Genomic DNA, 19662 nt, shown 5'->3' on the forward strand with positions numbered 1-19662 from the left:
TGTCAACAAATAGAACAGACTGCTAACTTACTGCTTTTTGAAAGTCAGCAACAATATGTAAGCACATGAAGCCCACTGAAAAGGCAGACTCAAGAGTTAGACTGGCTGAATTTCACTAATGGCTCTGCCATTTATTAGCTAGTTGACCCTGGGTAAGATATTTTCCAGTCCTACCTTGGTTTTCTAATATGTAGAACTGGAATGACTATCTACCCCACAAGTTGATATATGTGAAGTGCTCAGAGAAACATCTAGTACACAAAGTAAAAATTCATTATTTCCCTATGGTAATATTGAGTGAGTAAAACAATCATTTTAGAATCAACTTAGTTAACAAAAATAACCCTATGATGATTTTGGGGTAGTCCTTCTCTAAGTATTACCCTGCCAACAGTATAAGGTGGTATCTATAAAAGAGCAGACACGTAAAACTTTTGCAAGGGAACTTTAAAGGCAGGTAGGTAGGTATATGTGTATGTACGTATGTATTTAATTTTGGTGGTTTCTAAACACCTTTAAGGAAGATATTAAGCAATAACTAAGAATGCTTCCTTAAGATGTTATTTTTGTATATTATATCACTTAGACAACTGTGTTTCATCTGCCGTAATCAGTTTTTCAAAGTCAGATGAAAAAAGCAACTGAAGTCCTAGAAAATAGAAATGTAATTTTAAACTATTCCAATAAGGTTGGAGGAGAAAGGTTTCCAATTTCAGGGTAAACAACAGAATATTGAATCAGAACATAAAAACTGGCAAAATTTACTTTCAACAGAATGTTGGTAAAGTTATCATCCTAAAGATAACTTGAGGAAACAAACCATAAAACATTCCCTTATCTATGCATTGTATAAAGTCATAGTAAAATCTACATCTGAAATATTATAATTCAAATTACTTCAGAAAAGACAAAGATGAAGATTCAGAGAAGTACAATTCAAATGACTTTGGGGACCTGCAAGGAGCAGCGGACTGGGAAAGCGTGGGGAAGAGAAGGTGTATGTAAGAGTGTGAGATCATAAAGGACATGGACAGGATATAGGATGGATATCACAGGACAGAGCTGTTGGTTCCATTTTCAAATGCTTGAACTAGAGGGTACAACTCTCTAGTCGGCAATGAAAACAAGTAGTTAAAAAAGAATACAGTGAACTGGTGGAATTTGTACGAAAGGACATATGATTAATAATAGAAATGGAAATAGATGAAATAAAATTTAAAATAGTAATTTTCAACCATTTAAAAAAAAATTGTCAGAGGGCACATGTACTCGCTGGAGCTGGAGGAAATGAGAAAGCATTCCTTAGGGGGAATGGTCATGCCACAGTCCCTTCTCCACCTCTCCTTCCTTTCGGGATTTTGGACATTCACCTATATAGCATGTTTCTTAAGCTGCCAAGCCCAGGACTCAAACTGTGCAGTCAGTCATGTGGGATCCAACCTCCTTAACCACAACACCACATGCTAATCCCAACCTTTTTCTTTCTTTTTTTTGGTAGTAAGTTATTGGTAACTATGGTCTCTCTGGTAATACTTCTCAGTGGGTATTAGAAAAGATATTAGAATTCAATGAGAGATCATGGTGGTGCAACTTGAAAGCCCTATGAATAAATCCAATATGCTCTCTTTTGTCATCAGTGCCTTCCCAAGATGTAGTCATTTAGATAAATCAGTGAACCCTTAATGAGTTATTAGAAAATGAATGATCACTGCATAGGGGTGTTCTTTTTATAAAGTTTGTTTCTTCCACAAGTGAGAGAGACAGAGGCAGGAAGAGAGAGAACACATGTGACCAACCCCAGGGTTTGACACTGTAATCTACCCCCCCGCTCCAGTTCTAGATCTCAGGCTAGAGTGTACTTGGTGTACTCAAGGAGGTCTCTGGATCTAAACAGAGAATCTTCCTATGTGAAGCTGCCTTATAAAGAACTGTTTTGCTGGGGTGCCACTGTCTGGAAACTATGTAGGTACTCTTGATATTCATGGAAGTCAGACATGACCTTAATAACAAGGTCAGACACAAATTCACTGAGGACAAAAGATCACAGATCTAAATCTACGTAGCACCGTTGGTCTCGCTGCAAGCATTACTGGTAAGGCTTATAACTGGTAAGGATGTTTTGGGGCCAGCAGGTGGCATTGTGTTTAAGGTGCTGGATCCCACCTGACCAACCATGTGGTTTGAGTTCCAAACACAGTGGCTTGAAAATCATACTGGGCACATGTGTGTGCCCAAAATCTCAAAGGAAGAATGGAAGAAAAGGGAATGCGGCATGGCCATACCTCCTGGCAGATGATTTCTTGCTTTCCCTTTCTCTGTCTCTCTTCAGTGAGCACACCTGCCCTATTGTAAAAACCTAAAAAACAGGGGCCGACTAGTGTCGTGGTGGTTAAGGTGCTGGATTCCCACATGGCCAACCGCAGTTCAAGTCCCGGACCTGGTGGCTTGCTTTCTCACTTTCCCTTTCTGTCTTTCTCTCTGGTCAAAATAAAATAACAAATAAAATAGGGAACCAGCATTTAGCATAATGGCTATGTTGCTGGACTCCCACGTAGTCAACTGTGGTTCACATCCTGGACCTGGTGGCTTAAAACCCACGCCGGGCGCGTGTGCGTGCATGCATGCGTGTGTGCCCAAGATCCTGAGAGGAGAATGGAGGAGAAGGGATTGCGGTGTGGCCATCCCCTCTGGGGGGTGATTTCTCACTTTCTGTCTCTATGTCTCTCTCTGTCTGTCTGGCGAGGGCACATGCCCTATAGTAAAAAACCTCTCAAAAAAAAAAAAACCCACAAATAAAATAAGTAAATAATTCTTTTTAAAAATCTAAAAAACAAAAAAAAATACGTAAGGGCATTCAGTAGTTCTAGAAAAAAAAAAGTTCACTGAAATGCTGATAGTCTAAATTAAGATACGAATAAATGAATATAAATGAATATACTTAAAATGAATTTAAATGAATATACTTAAAAAACAAAATAACAATGATAAGGATACAAAATGGCTAAAGATTAAAATACATAGTTTAGGAACACAAACGTTGGCCCAGCAGTGGTGTCAAAGGTTAGGGTGCCCGGCACAGTAGGAGACACACAGGAGGTCCAGGTATCCTGGACCACCCTAAACACTCCAGGCACAGGGCAGCATATGCCTGGAACCCTAGCTAACTGGGTAGTTGGTGTGGGAAGATCACAATGTGGGGAGAGCCTGTTAAAAATATTTCTCTCTCCCTTATTAAAAGAAAAGCAAAGCAAAACAAAGGTTATAAGAGTAAATAGAATACCAAATAACTGCTTTCTTTATGCAAAAATAATCCCTCTGAGAGCTAGTTAATAAAAAAATCCCTGGGACTTTTATGAAAATAGTATTTTCTGCTCTTTCACTGGAACAAACATTTTGTGACAACTCTAGCAGACAATGTGGGCTACAAAGAAGATTTAAGACATACCTTGCCTTCATAATAGATATAGCAACATAGTCAATAATTTAAAAATCAAATGAATTTCATTAATAGGAGAAAATACTTAAAAATGGGGGGTAGAGAGAAGGGAAGACATATGGATACAAAATCCTCACAGTGGGCACTGGTGGGATGTTTCTAGCTGCTTTTAGTCCATTTTCAAATATACATATGGATCCCTATTTAGTACTGAGAAAGTAGTAAAGAAAGACTGAATTTGGATGCTGAAGTGAGCTGCTAAGTCAATCAAAAGATTTTTCTGGTGATCTTTTAAAACAAAAAAGGGAAACACAAACATATTTGTTATTTGTCATAGTAATCATCCATGTAGTTAGGCAAAAATGCTTTGTAATGACAGTATTCAGCAGTCAGAAGATGCATGAAATATTCGACCGTTATCATATCAAGGTGCTAGAAGGCACTATGATCAGAAGAAAAGTGACCACAGCAGACTGTGCGAAGTCAGAACTGCACTAGTAGTCACAGTGTTAATGCTCATATAAACGTGGGTTTTTACCATACTCTGTGAAGCATAAAAGCAAGAGTTTCTGATTTTTACCAAGAAGAAACAACAGCAGAACTAAACTCTACCTAGAGACCATTCGCTCCCCCTTCTCTGTGTAAATCCTTCTCTTTTTAGTCCAATACTGGAACTCTCAGAAATTCATGGTAGTAGCTTCCTCTATTGGGTTGTCACAAAAGTCATGGCACATTTTGCAGAGAAAAATACATCGTGACTTTTCTGACGACCCAACAGCATGCTAATTTCCAACCTTATATCCCTCCGTTACTTGTTCCAACAACTACCCAACATGTCTTAAAGCAAAAACACGATTTTTATCACTCTTCTAGATAAAACCTCTACTGTCTCCTCTAAAGGCTAATCTAAAATTCCAAAATGAGGCCTAAAGGGCTCTTCATTTTCTAGCCTCTGTCTTTTCCAACTTGTCTCCCATGTTATAGATTTCTCACAGTAGATTTCTTCCAGGAGTCTCTGTTCTGTACATACCAAGGCTAGTTCCCATTTCTCTTGACATCTTCTGTGAATACCTTCTCTGATCCCCCTAGTCATTCTCTTTTTTCAGGTTGCTGTAATTCTTGGCACAATCCTAGCTTAGGGTGCTGACCATAGTGTACTGAAAATGTTCCTTTATGTGGAGAAATACACAAGATAGTGTATTTACTAAACTGAATTTAAAGACAGAACAAATGTTGCTCTTTTATTAAATATCTATGGGGGCTGGTAGGTGGCATGGTAGTTAAGGTGCTTGACCGCAGTTTGAGTCCCAGATATGACAGCTTGCTTTCTCACTTTCCCTCTCTTTCTCTCTCTGGTCAAACTAAAAAATAATACTAATAAATAAAATGAAATAAAGTAATTCTTAAACTGTTAATGGAGTACCTACTAACTGTAAAGTACATTGTTAAGCACTGAAGATCTAAGGATGAGTAAGACATGATCTCTTGCCTGCAGAAACTTGATGTCTAGAATGTAAGTTCAACAAATAAACAGGTAGGAGGACATGACAACTGTCAAAAGCTTTGAAAACAGAGATAAGTGAAAATGGCACAAAGCAGGTGGAAAGATATAAGCAGGTTCAGAAGCAAGGCTGGGCTAGAGGTACACAAATGTGGGGAGCTATTCAGCAAATAGTTTGAAGGAGATGCCAAGAAAGAGGATGCGATTACTCAGGGATCAATGTAAAGTGAGAAAGGGGCGGGAATAGCAAAAATTAAACACAGACAGAGGTAGAGTTAGCAAATGAGACTGAAAAGAATGAACAGAAAGGTCAAAGGACATCTAGAAGTGTGTGATAACACAGAAATAGAGTGGTCAGTAGTGTTAACTGTTATGAGACATGTAGTAAAATGAAGACCCAAAAATTTCCATTGCCTTTGAAAATTAGGTAATGTATAACCTTTCTGAAAGCATTTTCGGTGGAGTCTAGGGGGCAGGGTAGGGGATGTTAGGAGAAGGCCCATAGCAAGTTGAAGACTGAGTGGATAGTATGATATATGAAAAAGAGATTTATTTTTCAAGATGTTGGGCCCAGCAGTTAGTGTAGTGGCTATGTCGCTGGACTCCCATGTAGTCGACTGCGGTTCAAGTCCCGGACCCGGTGGCTTAAAACTCACACCAGGGGAACCAGCAGTTGGCGTAATGGCTATGTCGCTGGACTCCCACATAGTCGACTGCGGTTCGCGTCCGGGACTCAGTGGCTTAAAACTCATGCTGGGCGCATGTGCGTGCGAGCCCAAGATCCCGAGAGGAGAATGGAGGAGAAGGGATTGCAGCGTGACCATCCCCCCTGGTGGGTGATTTCTCGCTTTCTGTCTCTATGTCTCTCTCTGTCTGTCTGGAGAGCGCACGCACCCTATAGTGAAAATCTCTCCCAAAAAACCCAAAAAACCAAAAAACAAAAAAACCTCACACCAGGCGTGTGTGCGTGCGTGCCCAAGATCCCGAGAGGAGAATGGAGAAGGACTGCGGTGTGGCCATCCCCCCTAGGGGTTGATTTCTCGCTTTCTGTCTCTCTGTCTCTCTCTGGCAAGCACACACACCCTATAGCAAAAAGCCTCTCAAAAAAAAAAAAAAGTTAAAGTATGAAAGACAGTGGTGTAAGTATTGTATATAGATTGAAGAAAGTAACTCCCTCCCCCTTAAAACTTTTAAAAAGTATGCAAGAAATGCATGTTTGGTGTAGAAAAATCATAAAAAAAACCTTGAAAAATAAAAGGGGCCAGCAGGTGGCATGGTGGTTAAGGCACTGGACTCCCACATGACTGATTACAGTTCAAGTCCTGGACCTGGCAGCTTGCTTTCCCACTCCCTCTCTCTCTTATGAATGCACATGCCCTAGAGCAAATTAAGAAAAAATATATGTATAATTAAAGAAATAATTCTTTTTTATAAAAAGAAAAAATATACACACAAAAACAAACTACTATTAATCTTACTACAAAGTGACAATGCATAGTATTTTGGTAAACATTTTTAATGAACAGAGATATACATGATATACATGTGTGGTTTAGATTTATATATAGATACACACATACAATCATTTTTTTAAAAAAGAATTATTTTAAAATTTTATTTATTCATTAATTTATTTTAATTTGACCAGAGAGAGATATACAGAGAGAGAGAGAAATAGAGAGAGGGAAAGTGAGAAAGCAAGCCACCAGGTAAAGGCCTTGAACCATGGTCAGCTATGCGGGAGTGCCCAGCGCCTTAACTACCACACCACCTGCTGGTCCTCAAATAGTTGCATTTTTTAAAAAAAGCTCATTTCTCATAGAAAACTTGGTTCAGTTCAGTCAATACTTATAGATAACTATATACAAGACATATGCTAATCACTTCATTTCAAGACACTAAAATTTTTCAAAGCCATCAAAGAGGAGGATAATTTAAAGTAAAAAATGTCTATAATAATAGCTAATTATCATAAGAGGAAATATGGTAAAATGGAAAGAAGACAGGCCTCACATATAGGCTCCTGCTCTAAGAAACTGTCTTAACTCTAGAAAGTTACTGAAAGGCTCTTAAGTGCCAATATTGCTTCATTTATAAAACTGAAATAATATTTCCCTTAAAGTGTCCTTATGAGATTAAATGAGATTTTCTACAAAATGTCATGCAGTTTAAAATAGCTATCACCAGTTTTAATAATGATCATATTGTGTTGCTAACTTACCATCTCAATAGGAACTTACATGCTTCAATCAACAAGTCCGAAATGAAGCTTGCCGGGACCAGAAGATGGTGTAATGGTCCACATCACTGGACTCCCACATGGCTGACCTTGGTTCGAGTCCCAGACCAGGTGGTTTGAAACTCGCACTGGGTGCGTGTGCATCCATGCCCAAAATCCCAAAGGAAATGGAGGAGGACTGCAATATGGCTATCCCCCTTGAAGGGCGATTTCTTGCTTTCTGTCTCTGGCAAATTCACATGCCCTATAGCAAAAAAAACCTTCTCTCAATAAACAAACAAACAAACAAACAGGAATATAATTGAGAAAAGGTTCTGAGAGAAGTGAGTAAAATGTTCATCTCTAAATTCTCTATCCCATTTAAAAAAAAGGGGGTACTTTTAAAAAATATTTAAAAAAAAATCTGCCTAAATGGATTTTTTTTTTTTATGTGTCTCTCTCTCTCTCTCTCTGTGTGTGTGTGTGTGTGTGTGTGTGTGTGTGTGTGTGTGTGTGTGTATTTTAAGAGACAGAGAAAGGTAAAGTAAGAAATCACCTCCCAGGAGAGATGGCCACACAGCAATCCCTTCTCCTCTCAGGATCTCAGGATTTTGGGCATGCAAGCACAAGTACCCAGCATAATTTCCAAGCCACCAGATCTAGGGTCAAACCTCCACGTGAGAGTCCAATACCGTAAATACCGTACCACTTGCTGGCCCTTAGGTAGAATTTTATATTAGTATATTTATAAACTAGTGAAGAAGAAAGAAATAGGTGAGAATATCTGAATAATTTAGTCAAAGTGTCTTGTTTGGAGAACTTGCCCTTTATAGAGGATAGAATCTATACAATTCAAAAATTCTTTTTTTGAGAGATTTTGCTATAGGGTGCATGTGCTCATTGGAGAGATACACAGAGACAGAAAGCAAGGAATCACCCCTGTGAGGGATGGCTACACTGCAATTCTTTCTCCTCCATTCTCTTCTTGGGATGTTGGGCATGCACACACACATGCCCAGCATGAATTTTAAGTCGCCAGGTTTAAGACTCGAACCGTAGTTGACTAGATGGAGCCCAGCAATGTAACCATTATGCTATCTGCTGATCTCTAAAAAATATTTTTAATTGCTGAATCTATTCCAGTAGACAATCACTTTATATGAACTTACAGAGTAGTACATATTATACTATAGTATAGTTACTTTAGAGTGTCTTTTTAAAAAAATCAATTTACTTTAAAATGATTACTACTATTATTATTGCTTTTTAATTTGCTATAGGGCACATGTGCTCACCAGAGAGGGAAAGTGAGAAAGAAAGCTGCCAGGTCTGAGACTCAAACCACAGTGGGCCATGTGGGAGTCTAACGCCTTAACCACCATGCCACCTGCTGGCCCCAATAGTATAGTTAACATTAGTCTTTACTATCTTACCCTTGTCTCAAGGGTAATGGGCCTATCTTATTTTTGTACTTCTGCTACATTATGTAGCTTACAATCAATAACAACTTATTAACTGAAGAACTTAGTGAAAAACCTCAACTACGATAGCTTTAACTTTAAGAAGAATTAACTAGGGGAACTAACCCAGGTCTCTGCCTGGTTATCAAACTAGTAATGCCTAAATTACTTAAGCAGTCTTTTCAGAATGGTTCCAGGTCCTGCCCCATCAGTACTAAGAAGCCTTGAGTTGAGACTACAGGAGGCAAAGTTTAAATGTGAATGTGTTTGGTAATATACCTGTCTCTGCATGTCTCAATTCAGAAGCATATGTAATGCTTTCAAATTCTTAATTTTTATGATTTCCTCAGTTCTTCGACTAGAACAGACAGATACAGTAAGCCGTGGAAACAGTGAATTAAGATGACCACTTAAAAAGAAAATTTCTCTCCAAAAGAGTAAAAGCAGAGGACAAAGAGAGTTTAACCTACCTCTCTCTTTGCAAAGGACAAAAAGGAATTCAGCAGCAATTTGCTTGACTCCAAGGTCAACATGTGTCATGAGGCGCACCAGCTTATTTCTCACAGTTGAGCCAACTTCAGGTCGATTAGTCACATCCCTCAATGGTGGTAAAACCTGATGGCACAAATGCAAAACCCATCATCAATCGAGGGTACTAGAGAAAAGGAGGATGGTACCATGCAACTGGTCAGTTATGTAATGTCTACAGGGCTTAGTTTTTTATAAGCAGAAAAATATTTTTTTAAAGTAAATACAGGTTAGCTTTAAAATAAAATGAATTGAACAACAACAAAAAAACAGACCTCAAATAATTTCATGCCTGTAATGAGGTTTTGTTTGAACCACCATGCTATCCTCAAATACACTCTGTTTTTACTCATCTCTGTACCTGAAATGCTTCTACTTGCCCCTACCAAAATCTATTTTAAAGTCTGAGTCAAGTTTCTCTTTCTTCCACAGAGATTTCTTTAACACTGTGTCATGTTAATGTTCACTTTCTTTTATGTCCTGCAGTGTTTTCATTATTTATTTAAAAATTCTGTATTTATGCTTTCTAGTTGTTTAATGTCATAATAAAAATGGCTATTAGTTATTGGGTACTTTCTATAATGTTCTAGATGCTAAGAGGATGATATACATACATTATAATTTTATGATGGAGAGCATGTGCATGTGCACATGAGAGAGAAAGAGAGAAGGCACCCTTAACAGGGTCTTGTCACACTTGATCTCCTTTCTGCAGCCCTCCGCCTTCTCTAGACACTGGGTATTCCCAGGACGGTCCTGGCATATCTGTAGGCCAGCCCAGGCATCCAGACTTGCAGTGGGTCATGTAGCTTCCAGCACTGCAGTCCAGTACACTATGAACTACACCACTTAGGCTGGGCCACATATATTATTTTCAATCCTATAGTAACCTGATAAGGAGGTAGTAACATGACCTTCATCACTATTTTATAGACTCTTTTCTCTTCCTGTTCTGTGAATGTTGGAATATTCAAGAGTTGAATCTTTGGGCAACTCTTATTCATTATTTTCACTCACTCTATTGGTGATTTCACTGTTCTGTGGCTTTATACAGCCTCTATATCCTGATGATTCCCTGAACTATATCTTTATGTTGATTTCTTCCCTGACCTTCAGACTTTTTTTTTTTAATTACTAAAAAGTAATGTATTACAGGATTTTATAAAGGGCTATGACCATAAAGTATGGGCAGTGATTATGTTAAAATGGACTCACTTTTTAAGTTATTATTAATATTTTTTAATTTGTAAGAGGGCATGTGCACTCACCAGAGAGATAAAAGCATCCCCATAGGGAATGGACAGCTGCAATCCCTTCTCTCCTGCTTCTCCTTTTGAGATTTTGGGTATGCATGCACACACATGAGCCTGGTGTTTTTCAAGCTGCTGGGTCCAGGCCTCAAACTGTACAGTTGGCCATGTGGATCCAGCTGCCTTAACCACCAGGCCACTGGCTGGCCAACTTTCATTTTTAAAGTTATAATTTTTCTTTTTAAGTTTCTTCTTCTTCTTCTTTTAAAGAGGGATTTTGCTACAGGGTGTGTGCACTCATAGGAGAGACAGAAAGACAGAAAGTGAGAAATCAGGAGTGATGGCCATGCTGCAATCCCTTCTCCTCCACTCGTCTCTTGGGATCTTGGGCATGCATGTGCATAAGCCTGGTGTGATTTTCAAGCTGCCGGATCTGGGACTTGAACTATGGTTTACTACATGTGAGTCCAGCGACAACCATTATGTCATCTGCTGGTCGCCAAGTTTTCCTTTATTTCTTCTCAGCCAGAGAGAGAGCAAGAGCTGCCAACAGAGTCTTGATGCCACAATACACCCCCAGCCTCAGCCAGTCCTGGATCATCAACACACATATGCCTAGCATACTGAGGAGGGTGTCTGGAAACAAACTCGGAACCATCCCAGGTGGGCTGACTGCCCACCTCTGGGTTTTATTGCTGCACCACTGTTTCGCCCCTTTAAAATTATAATTTTTTTTATGATTACAATTTTTTAAGACTGATAAATCAGGGGCCAGCAGGTAGCATGGTGGTTAAAGTGCTGTGTTTCCATATGGCAGACCATGGTTAGAGTCCCAGATCTGGCAGTCTGAAAACCACACCAGATGCCTGTGTGTGCATGCCCCAAATCTTGAGAGAATGGGGAAGGGATGGAGATGTGGCTGTTCCTCCGGGGGATGATTTCTCACTTTCCCTCTCTCTGCTGAGCATATGCGCCCTGTGTCAAATACCTCAAAACAAAAAGATTATGATAAATTTGTATATCTATACAGGGAATATTCAACATAAAATCCATAATACAAAATATGCTTTTACCACGCTACTTACAGGATGATCACAGAGCAAATTAAAGTGTTCTTTTTCTTTCTTTTTTTTTTTTGGAGAGATTTTTCACTGTAGGGCGCGTGCGCTCGCCAGACAGACAGGGAGAGACATAGAGACAGAAAGCGAGAAATCACCCCCAGGGGGGATGGTCACGCCGCAATCCCTTCTCCTCCATTCTCCTCTCGGGATCTTGGGCACGCACGCACACGCGCCCGGCGTGAGTTTTAAGCCACCGGGTCTGGGACACGAACCGCGGTCGACTACGTGGGAGTCCAGCGACATAGCCATTACGCCAACTGCTGGTTCCCAAATTAAAGTGTTCTTAAGTCACCCTGTTAACCTTTAGGCTAGTGCTTCTCAGATTGTAAAGTGCACATCAAACACTTGTGGATCTTGTTAAAATGCAAATTATGACTCAGTCTTGCTAGACTATTTAATTCTACGTTTTTTTTTTAACTCAACAAAATTTCATGTGTACAATACAGTATGATTAACTATAGGCACAATATTATATAGCAGATCTCTAGAACTTAGTCATATTATAGACATGAAATTTTACACACATTCAATAGTAACTCTCCATCCCCATTCTCTTCTACTCTCTGCCTCTAATCTCTGGACTTTTATAGACTTCGCAAATTTATGTCTTAAATGGGACTAAACGCTCTCCCCAATCCTGAACTTTCCATGTCATTAAATAGTATGCCCATTCTTCCAACTGCTTAGTAGAAAACCTTGAAAATATCCTCAATACCTTAGAGTCACATCCCACATCTATTCATCAGCAAATTATGTTGGCTCCACCTTTGAAATATTAAAACATTACTAAAAATAATAAATAACATTAAATAAAGAATTCTTTAATTAAAAAAAATACAATTAAATAATTATTGCTTTAAGGGACCAGCAGGTGGCCTGGTGGTTAAGTTGCTGAACTCACTTTCTTTCTTCTCTCTCTAGTGAGCACATGTGCCCTATAGCAAATTAAAAGAACATAATAATAATAAATAAAATTAAATGAAGAATTCTTAATTCCTGACCACCCTATATCACTAACGGTTAGCATTCTCTCTTTTTTTTTTTTTTAAGAGATTTTTGTTGTAGGGTATGTGCACTTGCTGGAGTGACAGAGAGAGAGAGAGAGAGAGAGAGAGCGCGCGCGCACAAGAAACAGAAAGCAAGAAACCACCCCAGGGGAGATGGCCATGCCACAATCCCTTCTCTACCATTCTCCTCTCGGGATTTTTGGCACACACACATGCCCAGCTTGAGTTTTAAGCCACTGGGTCTAGGACTTGAACCACAGTTGACTACATGGCAGTCTAGCAACAACCATTAGGCCATCTCCTGATCCTCTCTCTCTATATTTGTTTTCTGTAAGGCACATGTACCCACAAGAGAAAGGGAAATGGGAAATCAACCTGATGGCCACAATAGAGTCTTTTCTCCTCCATTCTCTTCTTGGGATTCTGGGCATGCATGCACACATGCCCAGCATGTCCCTCAATCCACTGGGTCTAGAACTAAAATCATACAGCTGGCCATGTGGAACTCAGGTACTTTAACCGCCATGCCATCTGCTGGCCTGGCATTCTCTTTTTTACCACCCCACCGCAAACTCTGCTAGTCTTCATTGTAACAACTTACCACCACCTGACACAGTGTATTATTTATCTGTTTACTGTCTGCTTCTATCCATAAGACTAAGTATCACTGGGGCAGGGATTTCTTGGTTCTATTTGTTGCTCTCTTCCCAGTGCCTTGCATATTATAGTTACTTAATAACTATCAGCAAATCAAAGGAAAAATGAATTAATTTTAGTAACTTTTATTAACTTTATTTTTTAGAGATTTTTGCTATAGGAGCCTGCAGTTGCCAGAGAGACAATCACCCCTTGAGGGGATGGCCACATCGCAATTCCTTCTCCATTCTCCTCTCAGGAGTTTGAGCATACACACACATACGCCTGGTGTGGGTTTTAGGCCACTGGGTCCAGGACTTGAACTGTGGTTTACTACATGGGAGTTCAGCAATGTAACCATTACATCATCTGCTGGTCCCACTTTTATTAACTTTTAATTAAAGTAAATTCTATAAACTAGGCACTATGCTAGGAAAGGAAGATAGAGTCAAATAATAATAATTTACTGTGCACCTATTATATGCCAGACCCTTAATATACATATATATATTTTTATTTATTCAACAGCCGTTCTTTGTTCTTTCTCTTTCTATATTGAGTGTCTACCACATACCAGGAGGTACTGGAGACACTAGATCGAAAGCTGTAAACAGGGCCAGCTAGTGGCATGGTGGTTAAGGAGGTTGGATCACACATAGCCAATTGTGCAGTTCAAGTCCAGGATTGACAGCTTGAAAAACACGCTGGGTACATGTGTGTGTGTGTATACCCAAAATCCTGAGAGGAGGGCCAGCAGGCAGCATGGTGCTTAAGGCGCTGGACTTCCATATGGTCAACCATGGTTTGAGTCCTAGACCTGGAGGCTTGAAAATCACACTGGGTACATGTGGGTGCGTTTCCAGAATCCCAGGAAGAGAAAGAATTGCAGTGTGTCTATCCTGGTGGGTAGTTTCTCGCTTTCCCTTTCACCGTCTCTCTCTGGCAAGCACATACAAACCTACCACAAAACAAACAAATGAACAAACAAAAATCACAAATAAAGCCTAAGAGGAGAATGGAGAAGAGATTATGGTTTGGCTGTCACCCTGGTGGGGGAGTGATTTCTCATTCTTCCCCCTCTCTTTCTCTCTCTGGCAAGAACCTGCAGCCTACAGCAAACTAAAAAAAATGAAAAATTAACAAAAAAAAAAGTTGTAAACAAAAATGTAAGTCAAATTTCAGAAAACTGAGTTATATAATCAAAGTACTTAGAGAATCCCTATTTCAATATCTCTAGCCAGGTAGAGTACAATGCTAGATACAAAGTAATCACAAATTAAATTCTTATTTGATTAAGCCAACCATATGAATTCATCTCGCATTTCTAGAAGAATGAAATGTGACTTCATCTAGTATAAGTCTATAGTACCTGGAGTACAGAATCTACCAACAGAGATTATCACAAGAAAATTCGGGTAACTATATTCTGGGTTCCTAAAAACAACTTTTTAATGGTATTTTGCTGCTCTTACTATTATATACCACTCCCAAACTGCCTATGTATTTTGCCCCAAATGCTAAGCTCCAACAAATTTCACCTTTGACAGATTTTGTCCGGCTCCTCTTGTAAGCCTCTCCAGACTAATATACCCTGAGTCAGTAATTTCTGTTATCTGGTTTCCTTTCTACAGTATCTGCCCCCAAACAGATTCTCAAACCAATTCCTTTTCAATATGTGTGAGCTGTATTTAATCAGATACTCACTACATGACACAATCATTAATTAACCATGGTTCCATTTACATTATTATCAAAGCTAATCTTTTAGTACTTTAAGTTCTACTTTTCTTGATCATCACAGCCTACGCTGCATTCTCCTCAGAAGAAAAGCTGATTTCCATCTTTTTTTTTTTTTTTTTTTGAGAGAGGTTTTTCACTATAGGGAGTGTGTGCTCGCCAGACAGACAGAGAGAGACAGAGAGACAGAAAGTGAGAAATCAACCCCCAGGGGGGATGGCCACGCTGCAATCCCTTCTCCTCCATTCTCCTCTCGGGATCTTGGGCACGCATGCACACGTGCCCGGCGTGGGTTTTTTAAGCCACCGAGTCCAGGACGTGAACCACAGTTGAGTACGTGGGAGTCCAGCGACATAGCCATTACGCTAACTGCTGGTTCCCCTGATTTCCATCTTATACCTTATCTTTTTAGTTACCTTCTTACTTCTTATGTTTCACTTCCTTCCTTATATTGCAGTTTCTTGAGGACAAAGAGAAGCTCTCATAATCTTTTCTACCTATATAGTATATAGCCTAAGGCCTCCATATAATGAAGCTGTTTAACTAATAGGTGTTTCTGGCTGTCCTAGTTAGAGATAGTAAAACCTATACAGTTTAACTGAACTAGATCCTATTAAAAAAAAAAAAAGAAAACAAAGTATTTTCATTTATTATTTTTCACCAACTCCAAACTTGAAAATGATCTTAATTAATTAATTACTGGGTCTTAGAGGATTATTCATACTTTATGGTATCACTCTTTTCTTTTTTTGTGCTTGACAGTGTGTGCACTTGCCAGAGCGAGACAGAGAGAAGAGGAGGAGAAAGCACTCCCCATTGGGTATGGTCAGTCTACAACCCCTTATCCTCTGTCTCTCCCTCCCTTTGCGATTTTGGGCAGGCACACACATGCACATGGAATGATTCTCAAACTGCCGGGTCCAGGACTAAAACTGCATGGTTGGTCATACGGGATCATCTGCCTTAGTCACCAGGTCATGGAGCAGCTCTCTTTTTTCAACAGATTGTAAATTCCTCAAAGATTAAAGTCAGTACTTTCTTTTTAGTGCCTAGAGTGCATGTGCACTTGCTAGAGAGAGACCAAGAGATGGAGAGAGAGAGGGAGAGAGCACCCCCAATGGGGTGTGGTCATGCCACAATCCATTCTCTTCCATTTGTCCATCCTGCTGGGATTTTGTTTTCTAGCCACTAAGAGTCAGGATTCAAACCACGGTGGGTTATGTGGGACCCATTTCCCTTAAGCACTTGGCTACAGAGCTGGTGCCAGATAGAGTCCCTACTTTCTTTTCTTTTTTTTTTTCTTTTCTTTTTTTTTTTTTTTTAAGAGGTTTTTGCCTTAGGGCCTATGTGTTGTTAAGAGACAGAGAGACACTGAGAGGAAAAATGAGAAATCACCCCCCCACGGGGGATGACCACGCCACAGTCTTGTCTTTTCCATGCTCCTCTTGGGATCTTGGGTCTGCACATACATGCTCCTGGCCTAGGTTTCAAACCACCAAGTCCAGGACTTGAACAGTGGTCAGCCTTATCCAAGTCCTACAACATAAGCACTACATCATCTGCTGCCCCAATACCCTACTTTATAATCTCTCCCCATCAGTACTATCTATTGATGTGCTCTACAAGGGTACTTAGTAAATTCTGACTATAAGTATGCTGGGGAAAAAGAAACCTACTTCACTTACTAGGAAAAAGTCTCTATGGTGGTAAATGAACAGTGAAGTGAATGGTGACACAATATACTGAAATGGAGAGAAAAGGGGAAGAAAAAGGTTAGGGGATGGGCAATGAAGGTAACAGTTTGGGAAATAATAAAATTTAAGATAACGGGGCCAGCAGGTGGCATAGTGATTAAGGCACTGAACTCCGATGTGGCCTACCATGGTTCAAATCTCAACCTGGTGGTTTGAAATTAATGCCAGGAGTGTGTGCACACCTGCCCAAAATCCCTAGAAGAGAAGGGAGGAAAAGGGACTGAGGTGTGGCTATCCCCCTGTAGGGTGATTTCTTCCTTTTAATCTCTGTCTCTCCAGTGAGCATACATACTTTGTAGCAAAAATCTGTATTAAAACAAACAAACAAACACGAAAAAAAGGTAAGGCTACCTACTACACATTCAAAGGGAGGAGATAAATATGCCGTTCCTTATATACCTCTAGAACACAAGGAATAGGTGAAAGTTACAAATAAAAATTTGGGAGTTATCAGTATGTAAGTGATTTTCAAAACCATAATTCCTGAATGAGAATCACTCAAGGAGTGGAGATGGAGACAGGAAAGTATTGCCTTGGAAGAGACAAAGCATATGATGGTATAGATGTAAATAGACAGTAGACACTGATGAAGAGTGTCCACGGTCGACTACATGGGAGTCCAGCGACATAGCCATTACTCCATCTGCTGGTCCCAACTTGGTTACTTTGTCCCCACACTAAAAAATAAACTCCCAAAGTGCAAAGACTTCACCTGTCATTCAATGTGCAGAATAATTCTTAGAACATAGCAAATGTACAGTTAGCGTAATGGCTATGTTGCTGGACTCCCACGTAGTTGACCGCGGTTCGCATCCCGGACCCGGTGGCTTAAAACTCACGCCGGGCGCGTGTGCGTGCATGTCCAAGATCCCGAGAGGAGAACAGAGGAGAAGGGACTGCGGCATGGCCATTCCCCTGGGGGGTGATTTCTCACTTTCTGTCTCTATGTCTCTGTCTGTCTAGCGAGCGCACGCACCCTATAGCAAAAAAATCTCTCCAAAAAAAAAAAAAAAAAAAAAAAAAAGAACATAGCAAATGTAGATTTCAATAAACATTTACTGAATAAGTGAATAAATGACTCAAATAAGATACAAGTTCATCTATTTCTGGATTAGGAAGACTCCAAAGATAAACTTTTCTAAGTTTCTGATTTTCTGAAAGAAAACCATTATGAAAGAACCCAACTCATTAATTCTATGTTTAAGAACACACAAGAGATTAACTTTGAGATGTTATATACATTAAGCAGTTACCTGATCTTTGAGAAATTTTCTGATGTTTCGATGGGCTCGGGAACATTCTGTTAATAAGCTGAGAACTGGAGTTAGACCCTCTCTATAGCTGCTTCCCTATAAAGAAAACATACATGCCCCATTAGTTTAGTTTCTAATAGTAGTATTTTCCTCCATGTAATATAGCATATTAATACTGGGAGTGAGGGGTGCATTTTATATTATCAAAGCTTACAAACTATGTTAAAATTAATTTTACTAACAATATTTCGATTTTATCAGCTGTTTCATGCTTACTAATGTCTAGTTCCTCCCCCACCCCCTCTTCTTCCTGGGTTTTTCTAAATTCTCCAGGATTCCCACTGACTTAGCCAATGGGCTTAAATGAGGCAAACGTTTTGGTGACCAATCTATGCTACCTTGCTGCCTTTTACAATAGTTACCTGACAAAACAAGTTACAGGCCAGACAAAATGAACACATAAAGAAATGACAACTAAAGTGTCTTTTTAATTTTTTTAAAGATGTCTTTTAGGTATTGGAAAGTATCAAGTTTTGGAGGGATAATTTTTACCTGTAGAACTTACAAAGTACCTACATGGAACAGTAAATTTTCCTTTGTTTTCACGCACAATGTTGGTGTTGTATGAATACAATTTTCAGCATTAAAAAACAGCAATTTATCATATATTATATAATAAGATGCTTTTCAAAGTATAATTACACAACATGTAAGCTATGAAAATAGGCTAAGATACAAAATCATGCTCTGTGTTGTGTTCATGCACATGGCACATTTACATTCTTCGTAAGTATCTTCCCAAGGCTTCCATTTTACCAATCTTACCTTGTCTATTCTCTTCTCCATAAAATTGAGTAAAACATGAATAGCTTCCATATTCATACCATTGTACACCATGGTATTGTTTTTCAAAACTGTTTCCTTCTCAGCTGTTTTTTCACTGGGCAGTTCATCTAGAGTCGTTGCCTCTTGGGCTGTTTCTTCATGGGTTAATGGACAAATGAGAACATCCAAACAAGAGACCGGAACATTGCTTAAAAGGTTGACTGCATTGCTAAAAAGTAATTTAAAAATACAATAATTTAATTTGATGGAATAGTCCTTTAAAATACAAACACAATAAGAAGTTCAGAAGAGACTTTTAGGAGTCAATTAAAATTTTTCTCTTTCAAAACGAGCCATGAATATTACTTGGCATTTATTAAGATAGAAAGTAAAGAACAGTTTCAAATACACATATGACAAATTAGGAAGAACAGATGTTAAATGGACAGACACCATCAGATGATATGTCATTTTCTGAAATGTTAAAACAAAAATTAGTGAGCTTTCATGCCTGCTCTTCAATTTTATTATGACAAAAATGCTAGTTTTAAATTTTTTCCTTGGGATTTTAAATCCTTTTGTAGATCCACTGGTGTATTATTATTTCTTAGATTATAACATAAAGCATTTGAGAGGCACTGCATATAAGCAGCTTATCAGAGAGACAACATTTAAAACCAAATATTGAAGGATTAAGTTCTTGTTCTTTCTACATGTAGAAAATACAATTTTTACATCATCTTAATTTTTTGGTAAGACACTTGCAGGAAAGGGGAAATGGTGCTTCTCCCTATCTCAACATCAGGTCTCTTTAAATAACATAGTTATTTCTAATCTCTATCTCTAGGTCCTTCTAGTATGTACTAATGAATTCATGAGTCTAGGATGCACACCAGTAGGGGGAACCCAAACCTTGTATAATATTTTTGGCATTCC

The 19662-nt window shown here is 39.1% G+C and overlaps 1 protein-coding gene across 5 annotated transcripts in view; it reads right to left on the reverse strand.

The window, feature by feature from the left end:
- RIC8B (RIC8 guanine nucleotide exchange factor B) overlaps positions 1 to 19662 on the reverse strand; it is a 129595-nt gene that overhangs the window by 32603 nt on the left and 77330 nt on the right. For all 5 annotated transcript variants that reach the window (XR_003548177.1, XR_337633.2, XM_006170355.3 and 2 more), the window contains exons 5-7: positions 18727 to 18955; positions 17902 to 17997; positions 9086 to 9230 (exon numbers count right to left, since the gene is read on the reverse strand). Coding sequence is in view for 3 of the 5 variants with exons in the window: in XM_006170355.3 (XP_006170417.1) it covers positions 9086 to 9230; positions 17902 to 17997; positions 18727 to 18955 (470 nt within the window). In the remaining 2 variants the exon portion in view is untranslated. The remainder of the gene's footprint in view (positions 1 to 9085; positions 9231 to 17901; positions 17998 to 18726; positions 18956 to 19662) is intronic.

The sequence above is a fragment of the Tupaia chinensis genome, unplaced genomic scaffold, assembly GCF_000334495.1.
Source record: "Tupaia chinensis unplaced genomic scaffold, TupChi_1.0 Scaffold148234_1, whole genome shotgun sequence".
NCBI classification, from domain to species: Eukaryota; Metazoa; Chordata; class Mammalia; order Scandentia; family Tupaiidae; genus Tupaia; species Tupaia belangeri.